Raw genomic sequence first — 23,739 nt, 5'->3', positions numbered from 1 at the left:
CTGGAGGAGACTTAGCCCAGGGTCAGACTATTTGAGTTACTTGACTTATCACCCTCTTGCAGACACCATGGTGAAACCAAAAATCAAACTATTTTAGCACATTTCTGGCAAATGACCCAGTCATCCAGTTGCTACTGTGTTAGAATACTCTTCTCCCTGTAAATGCTTTCCATCACCATAAGCAGATTGAGTGAGAGAACACAAAATTGTGGGAATAATTTCTCATCACACATTATCAATCTGTGAATTTTCTTCCAGGCAGTGTTGCTAAGGATTCTATAAAATTTGTCTGTAATTATAAACATAGTAAGAATATCTCCCTGTACATCTTTGAAGGGAATTATGCAAGAGAGGTCATCTCATTAAAGTTGATCTTGCCGGAGGGTGTCTCAGCTTAAAAAGGGTAGAAGTGATTTTTGCAAATCAGAAAAAAGAGTGATGATGTATGGCTCACAGATGCTTCATTATTTGAAAAACAAACATGACAAAAGAGATCATGTGTTAACTGCTGAGTTTATATATAGAATCACTACATTACATGTTATGTGTGAATAATAAAATAACAAGTCAGAACTCTTAAGCTGAGAAAAACACTGTGAGAAAAACCTGCGATTACTGTTGAACTTCATCACAACCATTCACCTGATTCTAATTCAAGTATTATATTCAGAAATGTATTGAACACATGAGTTATGTCAGTTCTTTAGTGGGTGAATATAAGACATCATAAGATGTCCTTTTCCTCTTTAAGAGTTTGGAGTGTCACTGCAAACAAGGGATCCCATATTCTCCTTACAAACATGGCGTATGTCCTTTCCTGTCCCAAATATTTTCTTCTACAACCATGAATACTGTCTAGTTTCTAAGAGTTTCTCCTAGTCCATTGGGTGTTGTGGTTAGGGTGGAGGAAGGAGAGAAGAGGTTATCTATGTGGTCTTAAATCTTGTGTTAATTCATGTCTATTGATTTCATCAAGCCTGAAAAATTAATCATTTCATGGCTCTAGATGAATTAAAAAAATACGCCATATTATTTCCAGAACTATGGCTGCATTGCTTGAATATTAAGTCTGTTTCAGAATTTACAAAATGAAACAGATTAATATTTGGGGATATATGTACATGTCTTCCATGGACAATCACGATTGGGTGATGGTGGACTGTGGGGGGAACAGGTCTGTGGGATGCTGAGCAGTGATCAGGGACTGACAGGAAGGGACTTCTCTCCTTCCGAGTTCAACCTCTGCTCACACACACCACTGTTTTCCACCCCGTTTTGTATCCCTGGGATCACACTCCCTAATAAAAGAGTAGCATCTGCCAACACTTGTTGTTCAGTCATGTCCTACTTTTTGCAACCCCATGGACTGCAGCACTCCAGGCTTCCCTGTCCTTCACCATCTCCCGGATTTTGCTCAAATTCACGTCCACTGAGTCAGCGATGTTGTCTAACTGTCTCATCCTCTGCTGCCCTCTTCTACCCCCAGTCTTTCCCAGCATCAGGGTCTCTTCCAGTGAGTCAGCTCTTCACATCAGGTGGCCAAAGTATGGAGCTTCAGCTTCAGCATCAGTCCTTCCAATGAGTATTCACTGTTGATTTCCTTTAGGATGGACTGATTTGATCTCCTTGCTGTCCAAGGGCCTCTCCAGAGCATTTTTCAACCCCACTGGAGAAAGCATCAATTCTTCAGTGCTCAGCCTCCTTTATGGTCCAACTCTCACATCCGTACATGACTACTGGTAAAACTGTAGCTTTGACTATATGGACCAGAGTCAGCAATGTGATGTCTTCGCTTTTTAATATGCTGTCTAGGTTTTTTGGGGTTTTTTTTGCTATATAGGGACCCAAGTCGAAACAATGATAGCAAATTTATTTTGTACTTTGCACTTTGGTCCATAGCCAAAGTGACTTAAAATAAGCAAACCATTTTTTGCAGAGTATGCTTGATGTGATGAGTCAACTCATCTCTTTCATATTCAAAAGTTTCTGATCTGGTTCATGTAAAAAGTGAATCTATCTTCCCACATAGATCAGGACATTTATGACCTTTGCCTGGCAGCCCTCCCACCCTTGGTGGCAGCAGGGAATAAAAGTACTGAGGGAGTCACAGAAAATGACAGGAAATTTGGAAAGAAAAGGGGTTGATTGAGAAGTAATATTCTCATCAAAACTCAGTCTCATCAAAAATATTAAGAATTGTAAGAATGCCTGTAAAAATATAAACTTGTTTCTACAGACTCAGAGCAGATAGCCTGAAGGTGCTCTAGGACAGAGGTGGGGATAATGTGCAGGAGAGTCACCCTTAGTGGTCTTGCCCTGCCCTGGGGGCTTTGAGGAAAGCTGCAGGCACATCCCGGTATGTCTCAGAACACGTGAAAGGGGGAAACTTTCACTTCCTCAGTCGAGAGCCTTCTGTTAAAGAGAAGAGGGACGAGTAAGGCGAGGAAGAGCTTGGTAAGACCTGGAGTAGTTCAGCCAGGCACCCACGGCGTCACGTATGTCGGTAACAAGAGACACCACCGCGTCCACGTGCATTCCTGTCAACAATGGCTCGAGTATGAAGATCCTAACAACGCCTTTAGACAGAAAAATAGACATGAAGGTGTTCTTTGCAGGCAGGGCAAGTATAAATTTGCCCTGTACTCCTGGTAGCTTTAAAGCACCTGACTGGGGTTAGAGGAGCTTTGGGCCCACTGCTTCGAAAACAATTCCTCACGAGGCTCTGCTCCCGGCAGTGCTAAGTGCTCAGAAGAGGCTGAGTTATTACAGTGATGCTCTGCGTTATCCAAAGAAAAGTGTTTGAGGGCTCCAACCTCTAGACGGTTTCATGAAATTTTCCTCGTAGCTTCGTCATCCATCACACGGTCAGCAGAGGTCCATGAAGTGGAGCTTCCTCAGGCAAGTGCAAGGGAGGAGAAGCCATGTGGCAGCATAATGAGGCACATAACAGCCCCTCAAAGCAGTGGCCAAGGCCATCTTGGGCTGGATGCAGTGAGTCAGCACAATTCTGATGCATGCAAGAATAGATGTTGACAGAAAATTTAAATGACGATTGTTTTTTTATCTTCCTTCATATTTTTTAAAAGAGCAGGCAGTTTTTTGTTCCATGACAAATAGATAAGGATGAATATTTTGAGACAAGAAAAATATGGTTCAATATCATGGGACAGGGCTAGTAGGCAATACTAAGATACTGAACAGAAGTTTAGACCTTATTCCAAACTGTCTAAGCCATTTTAGATTTTATCAGTATTACAAAGATAAATGACTATTTTCACATATTCCAAAGTCAGAACAATATTGTATCAAGAATTTATTTGGTGATGCTTGGCTGCCCTCCCAGTGTTATTGAAAAGAATAACTAAAATGATGGTTGTGAACTAGTTTTATAAAAATATATGTAGTAAACCCATGATGGTTATTGTTATTGCTGTTACCGTAATAGTTGGATTTCATCCCAATCCTAAAGGGAAACCCTTAGAATATGAATTGTCTTTATCTGTAGAAGCCTATTGACAACTTGTACGTGAGAAGAAGCCCTTTTCAATCTCATTCTATTCAGTCTTACTATTAAATACTTGGTAAATTGAGTTGAAAGTGTGCTAATTGGATTTGTGGACAATCCAAAGCCAAGGATAAATGCTTTAGGAGAAGATTAGAATATAATAGGATTCTGATAAACTTTAGGAAATAGGCCACTGTCCACCAAATGAGATTTCCTAAACGTGTCCACAGAGGCCCAAAGTATATAATAAAATGCCTATAATAACAAAATGCATTCATCTCTGAGCAACAGTGCCTTTATATACACTTTCTGCATTTTTATTTTTCTAGATTTTCTTTGTTTCTAAATTCAGGTTTTCTGCTCTTCCACTTCTCCTCTCTGCTTCCTCCATGAGTGTTTCTCCTATACTGAGTTTTCCCCACTGTTCTTCCCTGCCGTGTTGAGTTAAAAGGTGAATCTATGCAGATGGTATTAGTTCCAGGGAAGGATTGCACTGGTGAGTTCCAGGGAAGGATTGCACTGGTGATTTCCAGGAAAGTTGTCATGTGGTTCTGAACTCGGGGATGCAAAAAGAACTCATGGAAATTTCATGAAGCCTTTCCATGCACTATCCTGTGGTCAGGAAGGGCTTCCCATGTGGCTCAGTGGTAAAGAATCCACCTGCAATGCAGGAGATGCAGGAGATGTGGGTTTGCTTTCTGAGTCAGGAAGATCGCCTGGAGGAGGGCATGGCAACCCACTCCAGTATTCTTGCCTGGAGAGGCACCTAGCAGGCTATAGTCCAGGGGGTCACAAAGAGCATGCATGGTCAGGAGAGAATGATATATTAAGTTTCTCTTGGCACAGAGAGAGGGGGAAGCCAGTAGCTGTTTTCTTCACACGCATCTTTACCACCAGACTTTGGCCATCATTACTAGTTCCATTACTGGAATCATCTCACACTCTTCCACCGTACATCATCATCGTTTTTTCTTTAAGGTGCTTGTGATAGGTCATAATCCTTGCTTTTCAATGCTTAGAACACTAAATTGCCTTAGCTTTCTTTTCTGTATTTGTTTCTGTGTGAGTGTACTGTCCACATACAATGTAACCACTTTTTGTGTTGCTTTTAATGGCCATCTTTAGGGGAATTTTGATAATGACATCAAACTCTTGTCCAAGTAAGATCACAGGCTCCGAAACCATCACTGAGTCTCTGTTCAGTCTCTAGCTCCTTTCCACTGTCTAACAGGCGCCTCCTATAATTATCTAAAAGTAGTATTGATTGTGGTTGCTTCAGGCTCATGTGTTTCTCCCAAAGAGAACTTTGTTGTTAAGAGAAACGATGGAGAGAGGCTAGAATGGGTATGGCAATCCACCTTGAAGGAACGCTCTGATACCCCCTTGGCGAGGATGCTGACATCAGAGGGTCTTCAGCTCTTTTCTATCTTCAGGGACAGGTACAGTTTCCTGTGTCTAATTTCTGGATCTGAGTCAGTTTCCAGGCTTCACATCACACGATTGAAAAGAAGCTGGTATTCCACAGGTCAGGCCCCTGTGACAAGGCAGAGACTATTTACAGTGATGTCTTCCAAGTCTTTCCCTAGTAGGACTGACGGCCATTTGTTCAGGCCACATTACACTAGAGAAGAGGGCATTGAACCTGAAGAGGAACAAGCCTGAGTTGCTGTTGACACCCAGAGCGTTGATGTGTCAGTCCAGTTCCTCTGAGGGTAGGGCGGATGGGGGGTCAGGTAACACATGACACCCTCTCTGAGACGAGGCTCGTAGTGGGTCTGTACAGTCTGCTAACCCCTCACAGGTCATTTTCCCGGCCCTCACATGTAGAAGTCAGCATAGATTTGCTTGGTATTTGGGTCAGTCCACACTGAGTCCTTTGTCTAGAGAATAAGAGGTCTGATAGTGGGAAGGCCAGATGAAAGCCCTTAAAAGTCAGCCCTGACACTGCCAACATAGTGAATAAAAGTAGTACTGCACCCCGGGTGGTGGGGGAAATTGGTGATATCAGTGCCTCCCTTAAGATCTAAAGGATCATTCTCCATTTAATATGCTCATCCTGAGGATGCCCACAGACCACAGGGAGCAGCCCCAGCTGTAGGGCCCATGCCTGATGTCGGATCGTTACTTAACATGGCCTGGAGGTACATGACAAGTGTTGTTTGATCTGGCAAGAGAGTTTTTCCCTCTCCTTATGGGAAAAGAAAATCAGAAGCAATTTATATTCACTTATAATATATAAGAGTATACATTTACTGCTCTGCCCTGGGGCTTTGTGAATTCTCTCTCCTTCTGCCATTATATAATCTGCCATGTTCAGAACTGTCTGGGAAGCCTGCAGACTATCACACTGAGTCACTGTATTACGCTAATAATAAAGTCGGATATGCAAGAAGGGGCTAGCATGTTGGAAGCTCTGTTTAGATAAATGGGCTCCATGAGGTGGGATATAAACCTCGTGAATGGTCAGAATACTTCCTTGTCAATTAAAATTGTCAGCAGCCAGAGATCATGGACAACGTGCCAAGACACACCAGCCAAACTATTAATAAAAGATAAATTACTGCATCACACCTCCCACCATGAATAACACATTAAATGAAACAATAAAACCCATGAATAATATCTCCCACCATTAGATAACACAATGCCTGGTAAGCCTCTGGGTTTTGGAGGTTGTGAATTCCACACCTGGAAATATTAATCTAGACCATGTACTTAGTAACAGAAAGAAATGCCCTCTTAGAGTGGCCACAGTGGAACAGACGACATGTATTGGCTTCTACTTACCAAGGCTGATTAGTTGTTTCTGCCATCTGATGATCAACTTGCCAGTAATAGAGGCCGACACTGGCACCATTTCTCAAGAAAATGAACTGGCCACTCAGTGGCAAGTTGAATACACTGGACCCTTCCACCCTGGAAGAGCAAACAATCAGAGAACTAGACACACAGACTCACACTCCAGATTTAGGTTTGCCTTTCCTGCTCCAAGAGTTTACAAAGTGTTTGATCTGCTGGCATGGGATTTGGCATAAACTGGGCTCACTCAACAGAAAAGGAGATTTGAAGCAGGATACCATGGGGCCCACTAGTCATATTACAGAATGCTGCAGGTAGGATGGAGCATTAGAATGGCCCGCTGAAGTTAGAGCTGAAGCACTAGCTCAGCAGTGCTACTTTCTGAGGATGGGTCACATCCCTTTTAGAATGCAATATCCACCTGGAGTCAAAGACCTTAAATCAGACTGTGTCCCAAATAAGAATGGCTACCCACTCCAGCATTCTTGCCTGGAGAATTCCATGGACAGAGGAGCCTGGTGGACCAGGGTCATCCATGGGTTGCAAAGAATCAGACATGACTGAGTGACTATCACTTTCACTTTACCCAAATATGGAAAATACACAAATTGGGGGACTATGGGCTGGAAGCAGAATGACCTTGCTACCATCAATCTCGATAACCCACCAGGAGACTCTGGGCTTTCCACCTTGGCAACTCTGGGCTCTGGAGGGTTAGAAATTCCAGTCCCCAAGTCAGAATGATAGAACTGTCTCTGTCTGGGAAATACATGGCTTTGGTAGAGAGAAAGAAAAAAAAAAATAGTAAAACACTCATAGGACCTTAAGGCTTGCTGTCTAAGAAGTGACCTGTATCACTTCTACTCATTTTTCATTGGTCAAAATAAGCTACAGGGCCAAGCCTAATTTTAATCCTTACCCAGGGAGGGGCAGCAAATATTTTAAAACAAGAATACCTTTAATGACAATAATTTATACTATATGTAATTATGAAATTAACAGGACAGAAAAACAGTGAAGGAAACTAACAGGTTATCCCTGTTATTATGCTATGTAAATTATTAAAACTATTTGCAGACATGAAAAGTCAAGGCATTCAATGTAATCACATCTTTTAAAATGTTTATTGTTTGTATAATAAAATGGTAGCATAATTAATGCTGAAAAGACATGATCTAGTTTCTGGAACTGCTTTCGTTTTCATAATCTTAAATAAACCTTGATTTGTATACTTCAAGTCTGGACTAGACTTAAAATTGGAAAATAAATAAATAACCGGGTTGTGGGGAAGGAGGGGATCAGGGGCTCTATGGCTAAGAATCCAAATTGACCTAAAAAGCTAGTAAACACTGAGCTGTAATAGATGTCTGGTCCTGTGGAAATGGTGCTTTTACCTACATTTTTATTATTAACTTTTCCTTAAAAATTCTTGAGTTTAATTTTTTTTTTTTGCCAGTGAGAAACTATATTGAATTCATCAGCTTTTATGTGGCAGAACTAAGGTTTAAAACCAGAATATCTAACTCCAAGTTCACTGCTTTTTTCCCTATTAATATCAATCCACACATTTAAGGATCTAAAGGACTGCCCATGAAATTTATAGAGGAGCACCTAGTTTTGGGATCAAACACAGAGAAATCCTCTAACATCTGGGCCGCGGTGTGCAGGAGAGATGCTGGCAGCATATGATCTGGAAGCTGCCAGAGCACTGCCATCTTCAGCTCAACTAACTCACGGCTCCTCACTCAGTGCCACCTGGCCTGTCTAGCCTGGGAGACTTCATGCTCTTCTACATTAGATAAAGTTCTCCCATTACCCCTAAGCTTCAAAGAAGGGTTCCCAGTTTGATTGAAAGAAGCAGCTCAGACAGGGTTTCAAATCCACGCACAGAACGACAGGCTCAGAGTGCCGGAATTTCTCCCTATTGCACCCATTCTTCCATGTTAGGGAAAAGCCTGGTCTAAGGTATATTAGAGTAATAATCAGTGGTCGATTAAAGAGCCTTATTATTCACAAGGAGTGCTATCTGGGAGATTTTTGATACTATTTTGTTTTCAGGTTCAATGATGATGGGCATTTCTCTTCCTATCTAGCCCCATTTATGACCATCAGACTCATTTCTAAGATGACTAGTTGGAGGCAATTTCTGCCACTGGACAGAGCAGAGCGCACGGGTAAGATGAGCCTGTAATTTCACTGACTGAGCTCAGTATACATATTTATACATTCCACAAGCATCATTCCTTAGATGACCAGTAGTAATACTTAGTTTTCACATTTTCTTTAGAAGAAAACAAAGTGTGTTAGAAAACGAAGTGTGTTAGTCGCTCAGTGGTGTCTGACTCTTTGCAACCCCATGGACTGTAGCCCACCAGGCTCCTCTGTCCTTGGGATTCTCCGGACAAGAATACTGGAATAGGTTGCCATTTCCTCCTCCAGGGGATCTTCCTGACCCAGGGATCGCATCTCAGTCTCCTGCATTACAGGCAGATTGTTCATCATCTGAGCCACCAGGGAAGCCCCTCTCCTGCTGATAGCTTTCCCTCTCTCTTGCCAGTGATAGGCTCAAGCCAATTTGGACCAACATGATGTATTTATTCTTCATTCATACAACAAATATCTATTCAGCTTCTATTACTGAAGGTCATGCTGTGCTCAGTTGCCCAGTCGTGTTGACTCTTCGTGACCCCATGGACTACAGCCCGCCAGGCTCCTGTGTCCATGGGATTCTCCAGGCAAGAATACTGGGGTAGGTTGCCATTTCCTTCTCCAGGGAATCTTCCCCAATCAGGGATCGAACCTGCATCTCGTATGTCTCCTTCATTGCAGGCAGATTTTTTTTTTTTTTTTTTTTTTTACCACTAGCACCACCTGGGAAGCCCAAGAAAATAAAAAGAGGTCCCTTTAGGAGGGACCTCACTAGGTCTCTTGTGCTCTAAGTCCTATGTCGCAGGTTAGATTTCCTGGGAAACAGACGTTACACAGAGTGTAGGATGCAGGATGTTTGTGTCTTTGGCATCAACACCAGTGGGAAGGAAGCAGGCTGGGGCCAGCGGGAGAGAAAACGGCCTCTCAGAACCCTTAGGTTGTTGGGGCAAAATGACGAGACATTTGTACTATCATCATTAGTCATCAGACGTGGGCCACTCTGGGAGGGGTGTGACCCTGGGTGAGGGGCTCTCTGAAGATGAAGCAAAGCCTGAGAGAAGTCACAAATAGAGACTGGCAGGACTCAGAGCATCTGGGGCAACGAGGGTTATCTAGGCAGTGGTTCTCCTTATCCATCACAGTCAATCCTCTCGTTTCAGTCGTGTCTGACTCTTTTGCAACCCTGTGGACTATAGTCCACCAGGCTCCCCTGTCCTTGGGGTTCTCTAGGCAAGAATACTGGAGCGGGTTGCTATGTTCTCCTCCAGGGGAGCTTCCCAACCTAGGGATGGAAACTGCTTCTCTTTAGTCTCTTGCACTGGCAACCTGGTTCTTTAGCACCACCTGGGAAGCCCGAATCCACCTCTGGTGCCACCCAAGCCCTTTCTTTGGATACATCTGAGGAGCAGTAACTAAGGCTGCTGGCAGGCTCTGTGCCTAAAGGAAATGCAGCAGAGGAAGGCTAGTGCCCCTGCGTCCTCACCGGCTCCCCATCAATTCCTCCTCCATCGTACGTTCTCCATTCCCCACGTCCCCACGACACCTCTGCTTGCCATTGTGGCTTACGCAGGAGGATAATATACTCTCAATCCCAAGGGATAGAGAGAGACCCCAAGTGAACCGTTCCCCACTCCCCGCCTCCACTGTGACCGCAGTCCTGCTCCCACTCAGGGGTCCAGTCAGTCACCTGGCCAGACTGGTTTCTCCTCTTCTTAACTTCAGGTCTCTGAACGTAAGGAACCCAAAGCCATCAGGCATGAGGCATAGCTTAGAGCTGAACAGGACTCTCATTATGTCTGGTGATGAAAGTGTTTTGTTTTGGTTTTTTTTTTTTCATTTTCCTGCGAACATACTAACATATTTCTAACAAGTGATATTATATAATAAATATAGTTATTATGTCCCCTTTATTTATCCATACAGCTTGTTAATGAAGACATTCATCAAGCACCCATGTTTACTAGTCAAGATGCTAGAATTTTAAAAAAGTAAGCAAACAGAAACTGGTTAATTTACAGAGAAAAGGAAAATATTGGAAGGATACTGGGTAGTGCACAGAATGAGTCAAATTTGGAAACTGGCAGTCTAGGCAGGCACCAAGGAAGGGGAGGAGGAAGTGAGAACCGGCCTTAGGAATCACACCTCCTCCACACACACTGAACTTATTGCCCTTGGACCTCAACAACTTTGTCAGGACCCTTGACCCACTTGGCAATGTGACTCTAATGAGTGGATATGTAGTGTGCACTGTATTCTCTCACATGTAAAGGAATTAAGTCTTCGATGTTAGAGGTGAATTATCTTTTCAGCAGTCTCTCGGGACATGTTAAGGACCTCTGGGCCTCAACCGCTTCTCCATCTGTGACAGTTTTGGGAGCAGTTTGACTTTCTTGCAAAATGCATGGGTGCCCCTTCAGGAGCCACTGTTAGTTTTTGAGGTTTTTAAGTGAAGTGGACTATGTAATCTGTGTTCTATTCTTAGTCCTTCCTGGGTCTGACCTTGGGGAAGTTCAAGCGAAGTGAAAGTGGCTCTTTACCTGAGGATGTTTCATGTCGATGAGCTCGGGGAGATGCTACTCAGCAACTCAGAAGAAAGTGCTTCTTTCCGAGAGTGAGATATTTTTCTCTCAGGACCAATTTGATCCTGTGCTGTAAAATCCTTTATTCATTATCAAGTAGCACTGATTAAATGCTCAAATGTGCAGAGTGCTGTCCTAGGAACTGTACAAAGAGAATTATCCTGCCCGGTAGGACCTTAAAATCAAAAGCAGGAATTTATTAGCTAGGAGGTGTCATTTAGCACTCTGGATTTGATGGGACATCAGCTGTCCAGTCACTCTGAATGCTTTAGGCTCCTGGGTGAGCTGTTTTGGTTCTGGAAAGCTTTTGGAGTTTACTGCTCCGTGCCATTGAAGCTCTGCAGTCCAGGGATAATATTGAATATACAGAGAAAGTGTAAATTAAATGTACACTATGATTTTACTTATTTTATTTCCATGAACTCTACATCATGCAAAGGATGTTTACTCCATCAGTTTTGAACCACTACTTTTTTTGGAGCAGTTCACACTAGGTATTTCCATGGAGCCTCAGTGAGTATAAAACAATCTCTGCAGGCTCTGTCCAGTGATGCTCTTTGTAAGCTGTAGGTATTATAAATCCCATAGCAATTCTGACGCAAGCAGCTGCCCTATGTACTATATCCACAGCAACAATATGCTCTAAATATTCTTGTATGACCCTGGGTTTTCTGAACCATTTTCTTACATTATTGGTCCCATAAACCTTAATATTGATATTATCCTGGAAATCCCAACTTTTTTGACACTCAAGCTTCATCTGCAACACTTATTTTCTTCCTTAGAAATGGCATACAAATTCCTCATGAAATGATCTGTCCTGACTTTTGTTTAGTGACATGCACACACTGTGTCTTTCTATTACTAGTATTTCATCAATTACCTCCCTCTATCCCCACCACCAGTATAATAAAGGCGCAAGCTTCAGAAACAGTCAGTACCACCAAAGGAGGCAAAGAACAGAGTTGACAGGCTGGTGGCTACCCTGACAGATTTCCAGATGAGTTGGGTAAAATAACATTACAAGATCTCAATAATTTTATGCAAATGAAATGTTTTGCCGTGTGCTGTCCCTCGCAGGGAGATACATGCCTTTATTTTTGTCCTTGTGAAAATTCTATTCGTTATTCCTGTGCCTAGGGTGTCTGTGTGTCTGTTCAGTCTGGTAGAAGCAGTGACAAACAGCCTGGAGGCTGAGATGAAGGGCATTAAGAACCACACTTGGTTCTTCTAGCTCCCTGGGAAAGGTGCCCCTGCCTTTTATCCTGTCAGAGAGGGATGATGCGAAGATGTCTGTGAGTCAGGTGAATCAGAGCTGAGCGGTGGACCAGCGACACGTTAGCAAAACCACAGTGCAGAAACCAGCTGGCAGTTGGTGGGGCAATGACTGCCTGGTATTTGCGAAGTCTGGTGGTAACTTAGGTTTCTGTGAGGACTTCTATTTTATTCCTGGGTGCAACTGGAAACTAAGATTTCTAGCCCTTAAAATAAGGACTCTGACTCAACATTCCACTAGCTCTAATATCTGCTATCAGGGATCTGACACTGCCCTCCAAGGAGCCCAGTACTTTATGAATGGAATGAAGATCTTCCTGTTGTGAAGTCTGGAGAGATTACCACTCCCTAATCTGTCCTACAGAACAATGGTAAAATCACTCAAAACCTTTAAGGGTATGGTAAACGTTTTCATTCCATCCTTAGGTTAAACAGGGATGGAGCAGAAGGACTTCAGACTTTCTGTGAACAAAGACAACATAAATTACAGACAGAAAAAAATTTACAGACAGAAAACTGAAAGAGTTTATAAATAAGACATAAACAAATTTAGTAATCTGTAATAAGTAAATTCAAGATAAAAGGAAAACATCCACTGGAGAATATAATGTACATTTTTATTAAAATTATCCATTCTATTTTACTTCATTTTAGTTTCTGAAAATGTGATTTTCTTATATGTTATCATAAATACTAAAGAGATTAATCCGCTCTTTCACTTTTCATTAAAGTCCTCTTTAATCCTTGGACAGAATTTTATTTTATTTATTTTATTTATTTATTTTTTATTTTATTTTTTTTTCCTTGGTCAGAATTTTAAAAGTATCTAGAATGTCAGTAATTCCCCCATGCTCTGAGATCTTTATAACCTGGCTATTTACCTAACCAAGCTAGATTACTATTCTATTAAAATTCACTTCAGGTGTAAAATTACTTGTAATATTGGTCTACTTTCAGTCATAGAACTATTTCAAACAATTTCCTTAGCCTAAAACTCAAAATGAATAACACAGACATTACTTCTAATTTTCAAGAAGTATTTAAGGAGGCTGACAATATATAACAATCTATATGAAACTACCTAACAAGTCATATACTCAGCAATTGATTCATCAGTTTTGAGTGCCTAATATGTATCATGTATTCAGCTAAAACCTAAGCATAAAAATTCAACTAGTGGAATAATGATAGAATAGATACTATCAGATTGACCTCACATATCTTGTGTACTTCTATATAAATAAAAATAAAGACAAAATAAAAATAATTTGCAGCAAGTAGAATAAATGTCTAGATTTCTACCTCTGATTTAAAACAGTAAGAATGACTAACAAAATTATCATCTATTTAGCATCTACCTGTCTCTATCACAAGCTTCCCTTGTGGCTCAGCTGGTAAAGAATCCACCTGCAATGCGGGAGACCTGGGTTCAACCCCTGGATTTGGAAGATCCCCTGGAGAAGGGAAAGGCTATTCTTTTCCTTCCCCAGAATACCCTTTCCCCAGTATTCTGGCCTAGAGAATTCCATGGACTGTAGAGTCCATGGGGTCACAAACGGTCGGACACGACTGAGTGACTTTCACGTTACTTCACGTCTCTATCATCATTTTTTTGCAAACAAATACGCAGTATTAATTTGTATATAGGCATACCTATTTAGGTAGTGAAATAAATTGGTGCTTAGGTATTTGCAAAACTCCTGTAAGAAAATTTTTGCTTAATTAGACTACATTTAAAATTCTCATTTTATATATTTTTTAATTTTATGATCTGTCTGGGATAGAGGTAGGTACTTGATTCTTGTGTTCAATTTAATTGCATCTTATCATCTTTATTACAATGTAAATTGCATGATGTTATAATGTATGTAAATATCTGGAAATTAAATATTCATTAGTATTTGAAAATCTATATAAACATATATCTGAATATTTGATACTTGAAAATATGCCCCAAAGTAATACCAAATATTGGAATGCATCTAATACAATAGAGGAAAAATTAGAAGATAAATATAATTAAAAATATATATCATATTTATACCATTGGGTATTAAAAACATTTTGTTACAAACATTTTGAGTCAAGTTTTAAAATGTTCATTATCACTAAATGTGTTGACTGCAGAATTAAACTACATAATTAATAAAGGATGATAATTTAACAAAATTATATAAAATATCCTAGTCCTTTTAAGAATTTAAGATGTTAATAGTTCAACATATCTTATAAAATTTTGTTTTACTTAACTAATGAATTAAATAATTTTTTAAATATGATTTTATTTTCCATTTTCTTCTATAACTTTTACTTTTTATTTAGTTGTCTACAAGGTATAGAAATAATTCACAATATATTAAATAAATGTAAGATTTTCATTGTATCCATCTCCTGGCTACTTAATTCCTTTCTTCGTTATATCACAAGAATCTCACAAGAGCAACTACTGAAGAAGTATATCAATTTACAGTCTCCTCAAGCCTCTCTGTTTCTCAAAATTGTACAACAATACACAGGTGCTTTCTTACAGGTTGGGACTTGTAATAAAGGCACGCTGCCACTGCTGCTGCTGCTGCATCGCTTTAGTCGTGTCCGACTCTGTGTGACCCCACAGACGGCAGCCCACCAGGCTCCGCCGTCCCTGGGGTTCTCCAGGCAAGAACACTGGAGTGGGTTGCCATTTCCTTCTCCAATGCATGAAAGTGAAAAGGGAAAGTGAAGTCGCTCAGTCGTGTCCGACTCCTAGCGACTCCATGGACTGTAGCCTACCAGACTCCTCCGTCCATGGGATTTTCCAGGTGAGAGTACTGGAGTGGGGTGCCATCGCTTTCTCCTAATAAAGGCATACTTGTGCCTAATTTATCTTTCTGAGGCATTTTACATCCTGGACCATTTTTTTCTAGTACAAAAATATTTTCAGTGGTCAATAAACATTGGGTAGTTGGAAGAAGATTTCTGAAATTGTATCTGTATTGAAAGAAGAAAAACTTTATTTTCCTAGATCATTTATTTTTAATTTTAAATAACTTAATAAGGGAATACGAAGATATATATTTTTGACATAAATGATATTATAGAAATATTTATTAAATATAATTATACAAGGTACAAACTGAAAGACATTTTGAAAAACTATGAATCCTGCAAGGGAGCTGAGGTTTTCTTATTTTGGATCACTTTTTTTTTTATCTAGTTCAATTCGATACATATTTAATGACAAATTATTTGTTCTTAGCATTATGTTACATGCCAAATAGATAAAGATGATATGGTCTCTGCCCTTAATAAGAACTTAAAGATATTTTTCTTCGTTTAGCAAGCTTACCTGTTGAATTATGAAATTAATTCCATTGAGATCATAGTTACAAGACATCGGACTCTGAATGCTTGGAACTGGTTATCCACTAGCATAAATCACGCTATCACTTGATGAGAATCTGTATTCTTTGGCCATAAATTTAAAACTTAAACTGTGAGGCATATTTAATATAAGAAACATCTTGACCTTTATGAGTAATCAAGGGTAAACTGGGGGGGGGGTGGATTTCACCCAAAATAAGATATGTGAAAAATACACTCAGGTAAGAGCTTTCAATGATCAGATAAATTTAGGTAAAATGGATTTCCAAAATTTCTTCTATTAGAGATGATAGAAATGAGACAGTCAATAGAAAGAAATTATCAAGTGTGACAATTTATATGTTAAGAACTACTTTTCAAATCTTCACTATCAATGGTAGTTTGATCAAATTGTTTATTAATGATCTCCCTATACATTGCAAAACAATAAAAATATGAAATTAGAAAGAAGAAAACAATATAAAAACTAATCTTGCTATGTTACAGTGGGAAACTCAAAATTAATTAAAAATAATAAAGACTTCCCTGTTGGCTCAGATGGTAAGGAGTCTGCCTGCAATGTGGGAGACCTGGATTCGATTCCTGGGTTGGGAAGATCCCCTGGAGAAAGAAATGGCCACCTACTTCAGTATTCTTGCCTGGAAAATCCCATCGACAGAGGAGCCTGGCAGGCTACAGTCCATCGGATCGCAAAGAATTGGACATGATTGAGCGGCTTCACTTTCACAAAATTGACAAAACTGTAATGATTAAAGAACACAATGTATGAAGAACAAAAAACACACAAAAATCTGGTAGATTCCAAATTTATTCACCGGAATATGAGCTGTGGGTTGGAGTGTGTAACTTGCTTGTCGTGATAATTCCTCTGTGGGCACTCAGCTATTGACTGGATTGCTAATTAGATCCCATGGTGAGTCAGAGGTCAGGGACAGTGGCTGCACTTTGTTGGAGCAGTCGTGAAGAGAGAACCCGCATCCAAGGTAAGAGAAACCCAGGTACGATGGTGGGCACTGAGAGAGGGGACCAGGGGGCAGACAGGCTGAAACTACAGTCACGGATAACTAGCCAATCTGATCACATGGACCACAGCCTTGTCTAACTCAGTGAAACTAAGCCATGCCGTGTGGGGCCACCAAAGATGGACAGGTCATGGTGGAGAGGTCTGACAGAATGTGGTCCACTGGAGAAGGGAACGACAAACCACTTCAGTATTCTTGCCTTGAGAATCCCATGAACAGTATGAAAAGGCAAAAAGACAGGACACTGAAAGATGAACTCCCCAGGTCGGTAGGTGCCCAATATGCTACTGGAGATCAGTGGAGAAATAACTACAGAAAGAATGAAGGGATGGAGCCAAAGCAAAAACAACACCCAGTTGTGAATGGGACTGGCGATAGAAGCAAGATTCGATGCTGTGAAGAGTAATATTACATAGGAAACTGGAATGTTAGTTCCATGAATCAGGGCAAATTAGAAGTGGTCAAACAGGAGATGACAAGAGTGAACATCGACATTCTAGGAATCAGTGAACTAAGATGGACTGGAATGGGTGAATTTAACGCAGATGAACATTATATCTACTACTGTGGGCAGGAATCCCTTAGAAGAAATAGAGTAGCCCTCATAGTCAACAAAAGAGTCCGAAATGCAGTACTTGGATGCAGTCTCAAAAATGACAGGATGATCTCAGTTCGTTTCCAAGGCAAACCATTCAATATCATGGTAATTCAAGACTATGCTCCAACCAGTAACACCAAAGAAGCTGAACAGTTCTATGAAGACCTACAAGACCTTCGAGAACTAACACCCAAAAAAGATGTCCTTTTCATTATAGGGGACTGGAATGCAAAAGTAGGAAGTCAAGAAACACCTCGAATAATAGGAAAATTTGGCCTTGGAGTATAGAATGAAGAAGGGCAAAGGCTAATAGAGTTTTGCCAAGAAAACGCACTGGTCATAGCAAACACCCTCTTCCAACAACACAAGAGAAGACTCTACACATGGATATCACCAGATGGTCAACACTGAAATCAGATTGATTATATTCTTCGCAGCCAAAGATGGAGAAGCTCTATACAGTCAGCAAAAACAAGACTGGGAGCTGACTGTGGATCAGATCATGAACTCCTTATTGCCAAATTGAGACTGAAATTGAAGAAAGTGGAAAAAACCACTAGACCATTCAGGTATGACCTAAATCAAATCCCTAATGACTATATAGTAGAAGTGACAAATAGATTTAAAGGACTAGATCTGATACACAGAATGCCTGATGAACTATGGATGGAGGTCCGTGACATTGTACAATAGACAGGAATCAAGACCATCCCCAAGAAAAAGAAATGCAAAAAAGCAAAATGGCTGTCTGAGGAGGCCTTATAAATAGCTGTGAAAAGACAGGAAGTGAAAAGCAAAGGAGAAAAGGAAAGATATTCCCATTTGAATGCAGAGTTCCAAAGAATAGCAAGGAGAGATAAGAAAGCCTTCCTCAGCGATCAGTGCAAAGAAATACAGGAAAACAATAGAATGGGAAACACAAGAGATCTTTTCAAGAAAATTAGAGATACCAAGGGAACATCTCATGCAAAGATGGGCTCAATAAAGGACAGAAATGGTAGGGATCTAACAGAAGCATAAGATATTAAGAAGAGGTGGTAAGAATACACAGAAGAACTACACAAAAAAGATCTTCACGACCCACCTCCAAGAATATTGGAAATAAAAGCAAAAATAAACAAATGGGACCTAATTAAAATTAAAAGCTTTTGCACAACAAAGGAAACTATAAGCAAGGTGAAAAGACAGCCTTCAAATGGGAGAAAATAATAGCAAACGAAGCAACAGACAAACAATTAATCTCAAAAATATACAAGCAACTCCTGCAGCTGAATTCCAGAAAAATAAATGACCCAATCAAAAAATGGGCCTAAGAACTAAACAGACATTTCTCCAAAGAAGACATACAGATGGCTAACCAATACATGAAAAGATGCTCAACATCACTCATTATTAGAGAAATGCAAATCAAAACCACAATGAGGTACCATTTCAAACCAGTCAGAATGGCTGCTATCCAAAAGTCTACAAGCAATAAATGCTGGAGAGGGTGTGGAGAAAAGGGAACCCTCTTACACTGTTGGTGGGAATGCAAACTAGTACAGCCACTATGGAGAACAGTGTGGAGATTCCTTAAAAAACTGGGAATAGAACTGCCATATGACCCAGCAATCCCACTGCTGGGCATACACACTGAGGAAACCAGAATTGAAAGAGATGCATGTACCCCAACGTTCATCGCAGCACTGTTTACAATAGCCAGGACATGGAAGCAACCTAGATGTCCATCAGCAGACAAATGGATAAGGAAGCTGTGGTACATATACACAATGGAATATTACTCAGCCATTAAAAAGAATACATTTGAATCAGTTCTGTTGAGATGGATGAAACTGGAGCCCATTATACAGAGTGAAGTAAGCCAGAAAGAAAAACACCAATACAGTATACTAATGCATATATATGGAATTTGAAAGATGGTAACGATAACCCTATATGCGAGACAGAATAAGAGACACAGATGCATAGAACAGTCTTATGGACTCTGAGGGAGAAGGTGAGGGTGGGACGTTCTGAGAGAATAGCATTGAAACATGTATATTATCATATGTGAAACAGAACACCATTCCAGGTTCGATACATGAGACAAATGCTCAGGGCTGGGGAAAATGGGATGACCCAGAGGGATGGGATGGGGAGGGAGGTGGGAGGGGGATTCAGGATGGGGAACACATGTAAACCCATGGCTGATTCATGTCAATGTATGGCAAAAACCACGACAATATTGTAAAGTAATTAGCCCCCAACTAAAATAAATAAATTTATTAAAGAAAAAAAAAGAAGAGGTGGCAAGAATACACAGAAGAATTGTAAAAAAAAAGTTCTTCACAACCCAGACAATCATGATGGTGTGATCACTCACCTAGAGCCAGACATCCTGGAATGTGAAGTCAAGTGGGCCTTAGGAAGCATCACTACGAACAAAGCTAGTGGAGGTGATGGAATTCCAGTTGAGCTACTTCAAATCCTGAAATATAACGCTGTGAAAGTGCTGCACTCAATATGCCAGCAAATATGGAAAACTCAGCAGTGGCCACAGGACTGGAAAAGGTCAGTTTTCATTCCAATCCCAAAGAAAGGCAATGCCAAAGAATGCTCAAGCTACTGCACAATTGCACTCATCTCACACGCTAGTAAAGTAATGCTTAAAATTCTCCAAGCCAGGCTTCAGCAATACGTGAACTGTGAACTTTCAGATGTTCCAGCTGGTTTTAGAAAAGGCAGAGGAACCGGAGATCAAATTGCCAACATCTGATGGATCATCGAAAAAGCAAGAGAGTACCAGAAAAACATCTATTTCTGCTTTATTGACTATGCCAAAGCCTTTGACTGTGCGGATCACAATAAACTGGAAAATCCTGAAAGAGATGGGAATACCAGATCACCCGACCTGCCTCTTGAGAAATCTGTATGCAGGTCAGGAAGCAACAGTTAGAACTGGACATGGAACAACAGACTGGTTCCAAATAGGAAAAGGAGTCCGTCAAGGCTGTATATTGTCACCCTGCTTATTTAACTTATATGAAGAGTACATCATGAGAAATGCTGGGCTGGAGGAAGCACAAGCTGGAATCAAGCTTGCCGGGAGAAATATCAATAACCTCAGATATGCAGATGACATCACCCTTATGGCAGAGAGTGAAGAAGAACTAAAGAGCCTCTTGATGAAAGTGAAAGAGGAGAGCGAAACAGTTGGCTTAAAGCTCAACATTCAGAAAACTAAGATCATGGCATCTGGTCCCATCACTTCATGGCAGATATAAGGGGAAGCAGTGGAAACAGTGTCAGACTTTATTTTTGGGGGCTCCAAAATCACTGCAGATGGTGATTGCAGCCATGAAATTAAAAGACACTTACTCCTTGGAAGGAAAGTAATGGCCAACGTAGATAGCATGTTAAAAAGCAGAGACATTACTTTGCCAACAAAGGTCCGAATAGTCAAGGCTATGGTTTTTCCAGTGGTCATGTATGGATGTGAGAGTTGGATGGTGAAGAAAGCTGAGCCCTGAAGAATTGATGCTTTTGAACTGTGGTGTTGGAGAAGACTCTTGAGAGTCCCTTGGACTGCAAGGAGATCCAACCAGTCCATCTAAAGGAGATCAGGCCTGGGTGTTCACTGGAAGGATTGATGTTGAAGCTGAAACTCCAATACTTTGGCCACCTGATGCAAAGAGCTGACTCATTGGAAAAGACCCTGATGCTGGGAAAGATTGAGGGCAGGAGGAGAAGGGGAGAACAGAGGATGAGATGGTTGGATGGCATCATCGACTCGATGGACATGGGTTTGGGTGGACTCAGGGAGTTGGTGATGGACAGGGAGGCCTGGTGTGCTGCGGTTCACGGGGTTTGAAAGAGTCGGACATGACTGAGCGACTGAACTGAACTGAAATTTAAAATGCTTCTTCTTTTACTCTTTAGTCTTTGATAATTTCTGAATAGCATTCTTAGCTTCCCTACAGCCAAAACACAAACACACACACAAAGTTTATATAGTATTAAATAAGCCAATTTAAAAGACAATACTGCTGCTGCTAAGCCGCTTCAGTCGTGTCCGACTCTGTGTGACCCCACAAATGGCAGCCCAGCAGGCTCCGCTGTCCCTGGGATTCTCCAGGCAATAACACTGGAGTGGGTTGCCATTTCCTTCTCCAATGCATGAAAGTGAAAAGGGAAAGTGAAGTCGCTCAGTCGTGTCCGACTCTTCGTGACCCCATGGACTGCAGCCTACCAGGCTCCTTGGTCAATGGGGTTTTCCAGGCAAGAGTACTAGAGTGGGTTGCCATTACCTTGACATTAATTAAAACCCTGGATATTTCCCTTAGCAAGGTGTATAGAAACAAACAAAGAAAATCTACTTCTCTTTACACTACTTCCTCATCTGTAAAATAAGTGTACTGGACAAAGGTAATCTAAAATGTTGTCTTAAACCTGCTGGTTCCCATATGGCTCTATGAGTTTCATCATTTATACAGTGACAGCTGCTGTTTTATATAGCTCCTCTAGTGATACTTTTGCATAAACTGACAACCAGTGCTGTAAATTACATATGACTTTTGAAATGAATAAAAATCTAAACACAAATATATGTGAAAATTTTGGTTAACCGTGTACATAAATAATTTTTTCCTCTATACTATAAGTAGCTTCAGTTACTTATAAGATTATAGTTACTCGTTTTCTCTCTTTCTATATATGTTTACTGTAAAAATTACATAAATTATAAGTAGCTAATATATTGATAATAAACATACATATGGTTGTATATAATACAGCTACTACACATAAATATCTATATAGTTACTAAAAAATAAGCACATCAAAAAAATGTTCAACATATAATATCCCCCAAAATCAACATCTTTGGGGAAAAAGCCATTATTTTTCAGGTTTTTTTTTTTGGAAAATTTTTTCTTTTGCTTTTAACTAGCTTAATTTTTTTGTTTCTGAACAAAATTTTACCATATGGGCACTGCCATTTTTCAGCAGTGATTCTATATGTGTAGATAAAAATAGCCAACCCTTCAGATACAGAAATACACTCCATGTTTTTTCATGTGGAAATCTGCTTAATAAGAATTTAATGAGGATCAACCACATGCCAGATTCTGCATGATGGATAATTACACAAGGATTAATAAGCCAACATTCCTGTATTTGAGCCACCCTACCTATACCTACAGATCATACTGTCTTGGAATAGAATCTCTAATTATTTAAAAAATTGAAATCCATTCTTGTTTCTTATAATTTGATTATAATTCAATCTGTGATAATGTATTAAATTCCATTGTTGTTTGTGTAATTATCTCTATTTATTTATGCCCAAATAATTTTTAGCTAATTGAATCACATTAATAATTTGAGGAATTCTACTGACTATGTAGTGACTCTGTTAGACTATGGAGACAAACCCAGCTATGCTCACAAACCGCCTCATTGAGGAAAACAAGTATCCCTATGCATTGTGTTTGGCAATTTTGGGGTGTAAATTCTCCTACCGTGATCGATTTTAAGTTACCCACAATTTAACAGCCATCTTGCAAAATTCCTGAATGTCTAATGATCATCTCTAACAAGCTGGTACTAGACAGCCAATTATCAGATAAAACTTAAGTTATAGTCTTCTCACCTTAGTAAGGAGAAAAGCATCTTACGGGATCATTGCTTTGGTGAAAGTTCTCTGGAGGAACCCAAGAGGAAGTAATAATGAGTGGCTAGGGAAGGGTTTTGCCTTCCCACTTGGTGCTAGTGGTAAAGAACCCACCTGCCAAGGCAGGAGACATAAGATCCCTGGGTCGGGATTTCCTGGAGAAGGAAATGGCAACCCACTCCAGTATTCTTGTATGCAGAATCCCATGGACACAGGAGCCTGGCAGGCTACATTCCATAGGGTTGCAATGAGCTGGACCTGACTGAAGTGACTTAGCACAACAGGACCGGCTTTAGAAAGGAGGTGATAACTGAACTGCATCTTGAAGGATGAGTAGGTATTCCCTGGTTCCCCAGGTTGAGGTAAAGTGGCAAATGAGGAGATTAGAATATCTTGGGGGAAAAAAAAGAGGCAGTACATGTTAAACAGAAAGTAAATAAAGTATGACATGGTATTTGGAATAATATAATCCAACCAGAGAGAGAAAGGGACCATGAGGCAAGGGGAACATACAGTAGGAATTAGGAGGGTGTGAGGGTGTCTGATTATCAAGACACTTATGCCACATTAAGAAATCAAGTTGGATTCAGCATCTGCCTCCATTTGAACAGTGGAGTGACATGCATGGCTTCCCGTTTTAGGAAGAACACTCTAGAAGCAACATAGAGGGTGTACTGCAGGTGAGGAGAGAATAGTGGTGGTAAGACTACTTAGAAGGTTACTGTGGTATTCCATGAGAAAAATAATGAAAGCTTGATGGGATATGTTAAGTTTGTGATGCTTGTGAAAATTGTTTGGCTTTT

The 23,739-nt window shown here is 40.4% G+C and overlaps 1 protein-coding gene across 1 annotated transcript in view; it reads right to left on the bottom strand.

Moving 5' to 3' along the window:
• The window catches only part of LOC145518095 (uncharacterized), a 574,529-nt gene that overhangs the window by 50,872 nt on the left and 499,918 nt on the right, over window positions 1–23,739 (bottom strand). The window contains exons 15-16 of the mRNA XM_081521690.1: window positions 10,140–10,248; window positions 6,293–6,421 (exon numbers count right to left, since the gene is read on the bottom strand). Coding sequence (XP_081377816.1) covers window positions 6,293–6,421; window positions 10,140–10,248 — 238 coding nt within the window. The remainder of the gene's footprint in view (window positions 1–6,292; window positions 6,422–10,139; window positions 10,249–23,739) is intronic.

Source organism: Giraffa tippelskirchi, chromosome 8 (assembly GCF_054371585.1).
Source record: "Giraffa tippelskirchi isolate mGirTip1 chromosome 8, T2T-mGirTip1v1.2.pri, whole genome shotgun sequence".
In the NCBI taxonomy this organism is placed as follows: Eukaryota; Metazoa; Chordata; class Mammalia; order Artiodactyla; family Giraffidae; genus Giraffa; species Giraffa tippelskirchi.
The sequence above is the reverse complement of the archived record's forward strand: the minus strand, read 5'-3'. Positions and strand labels throughout refer to the sequence as shown.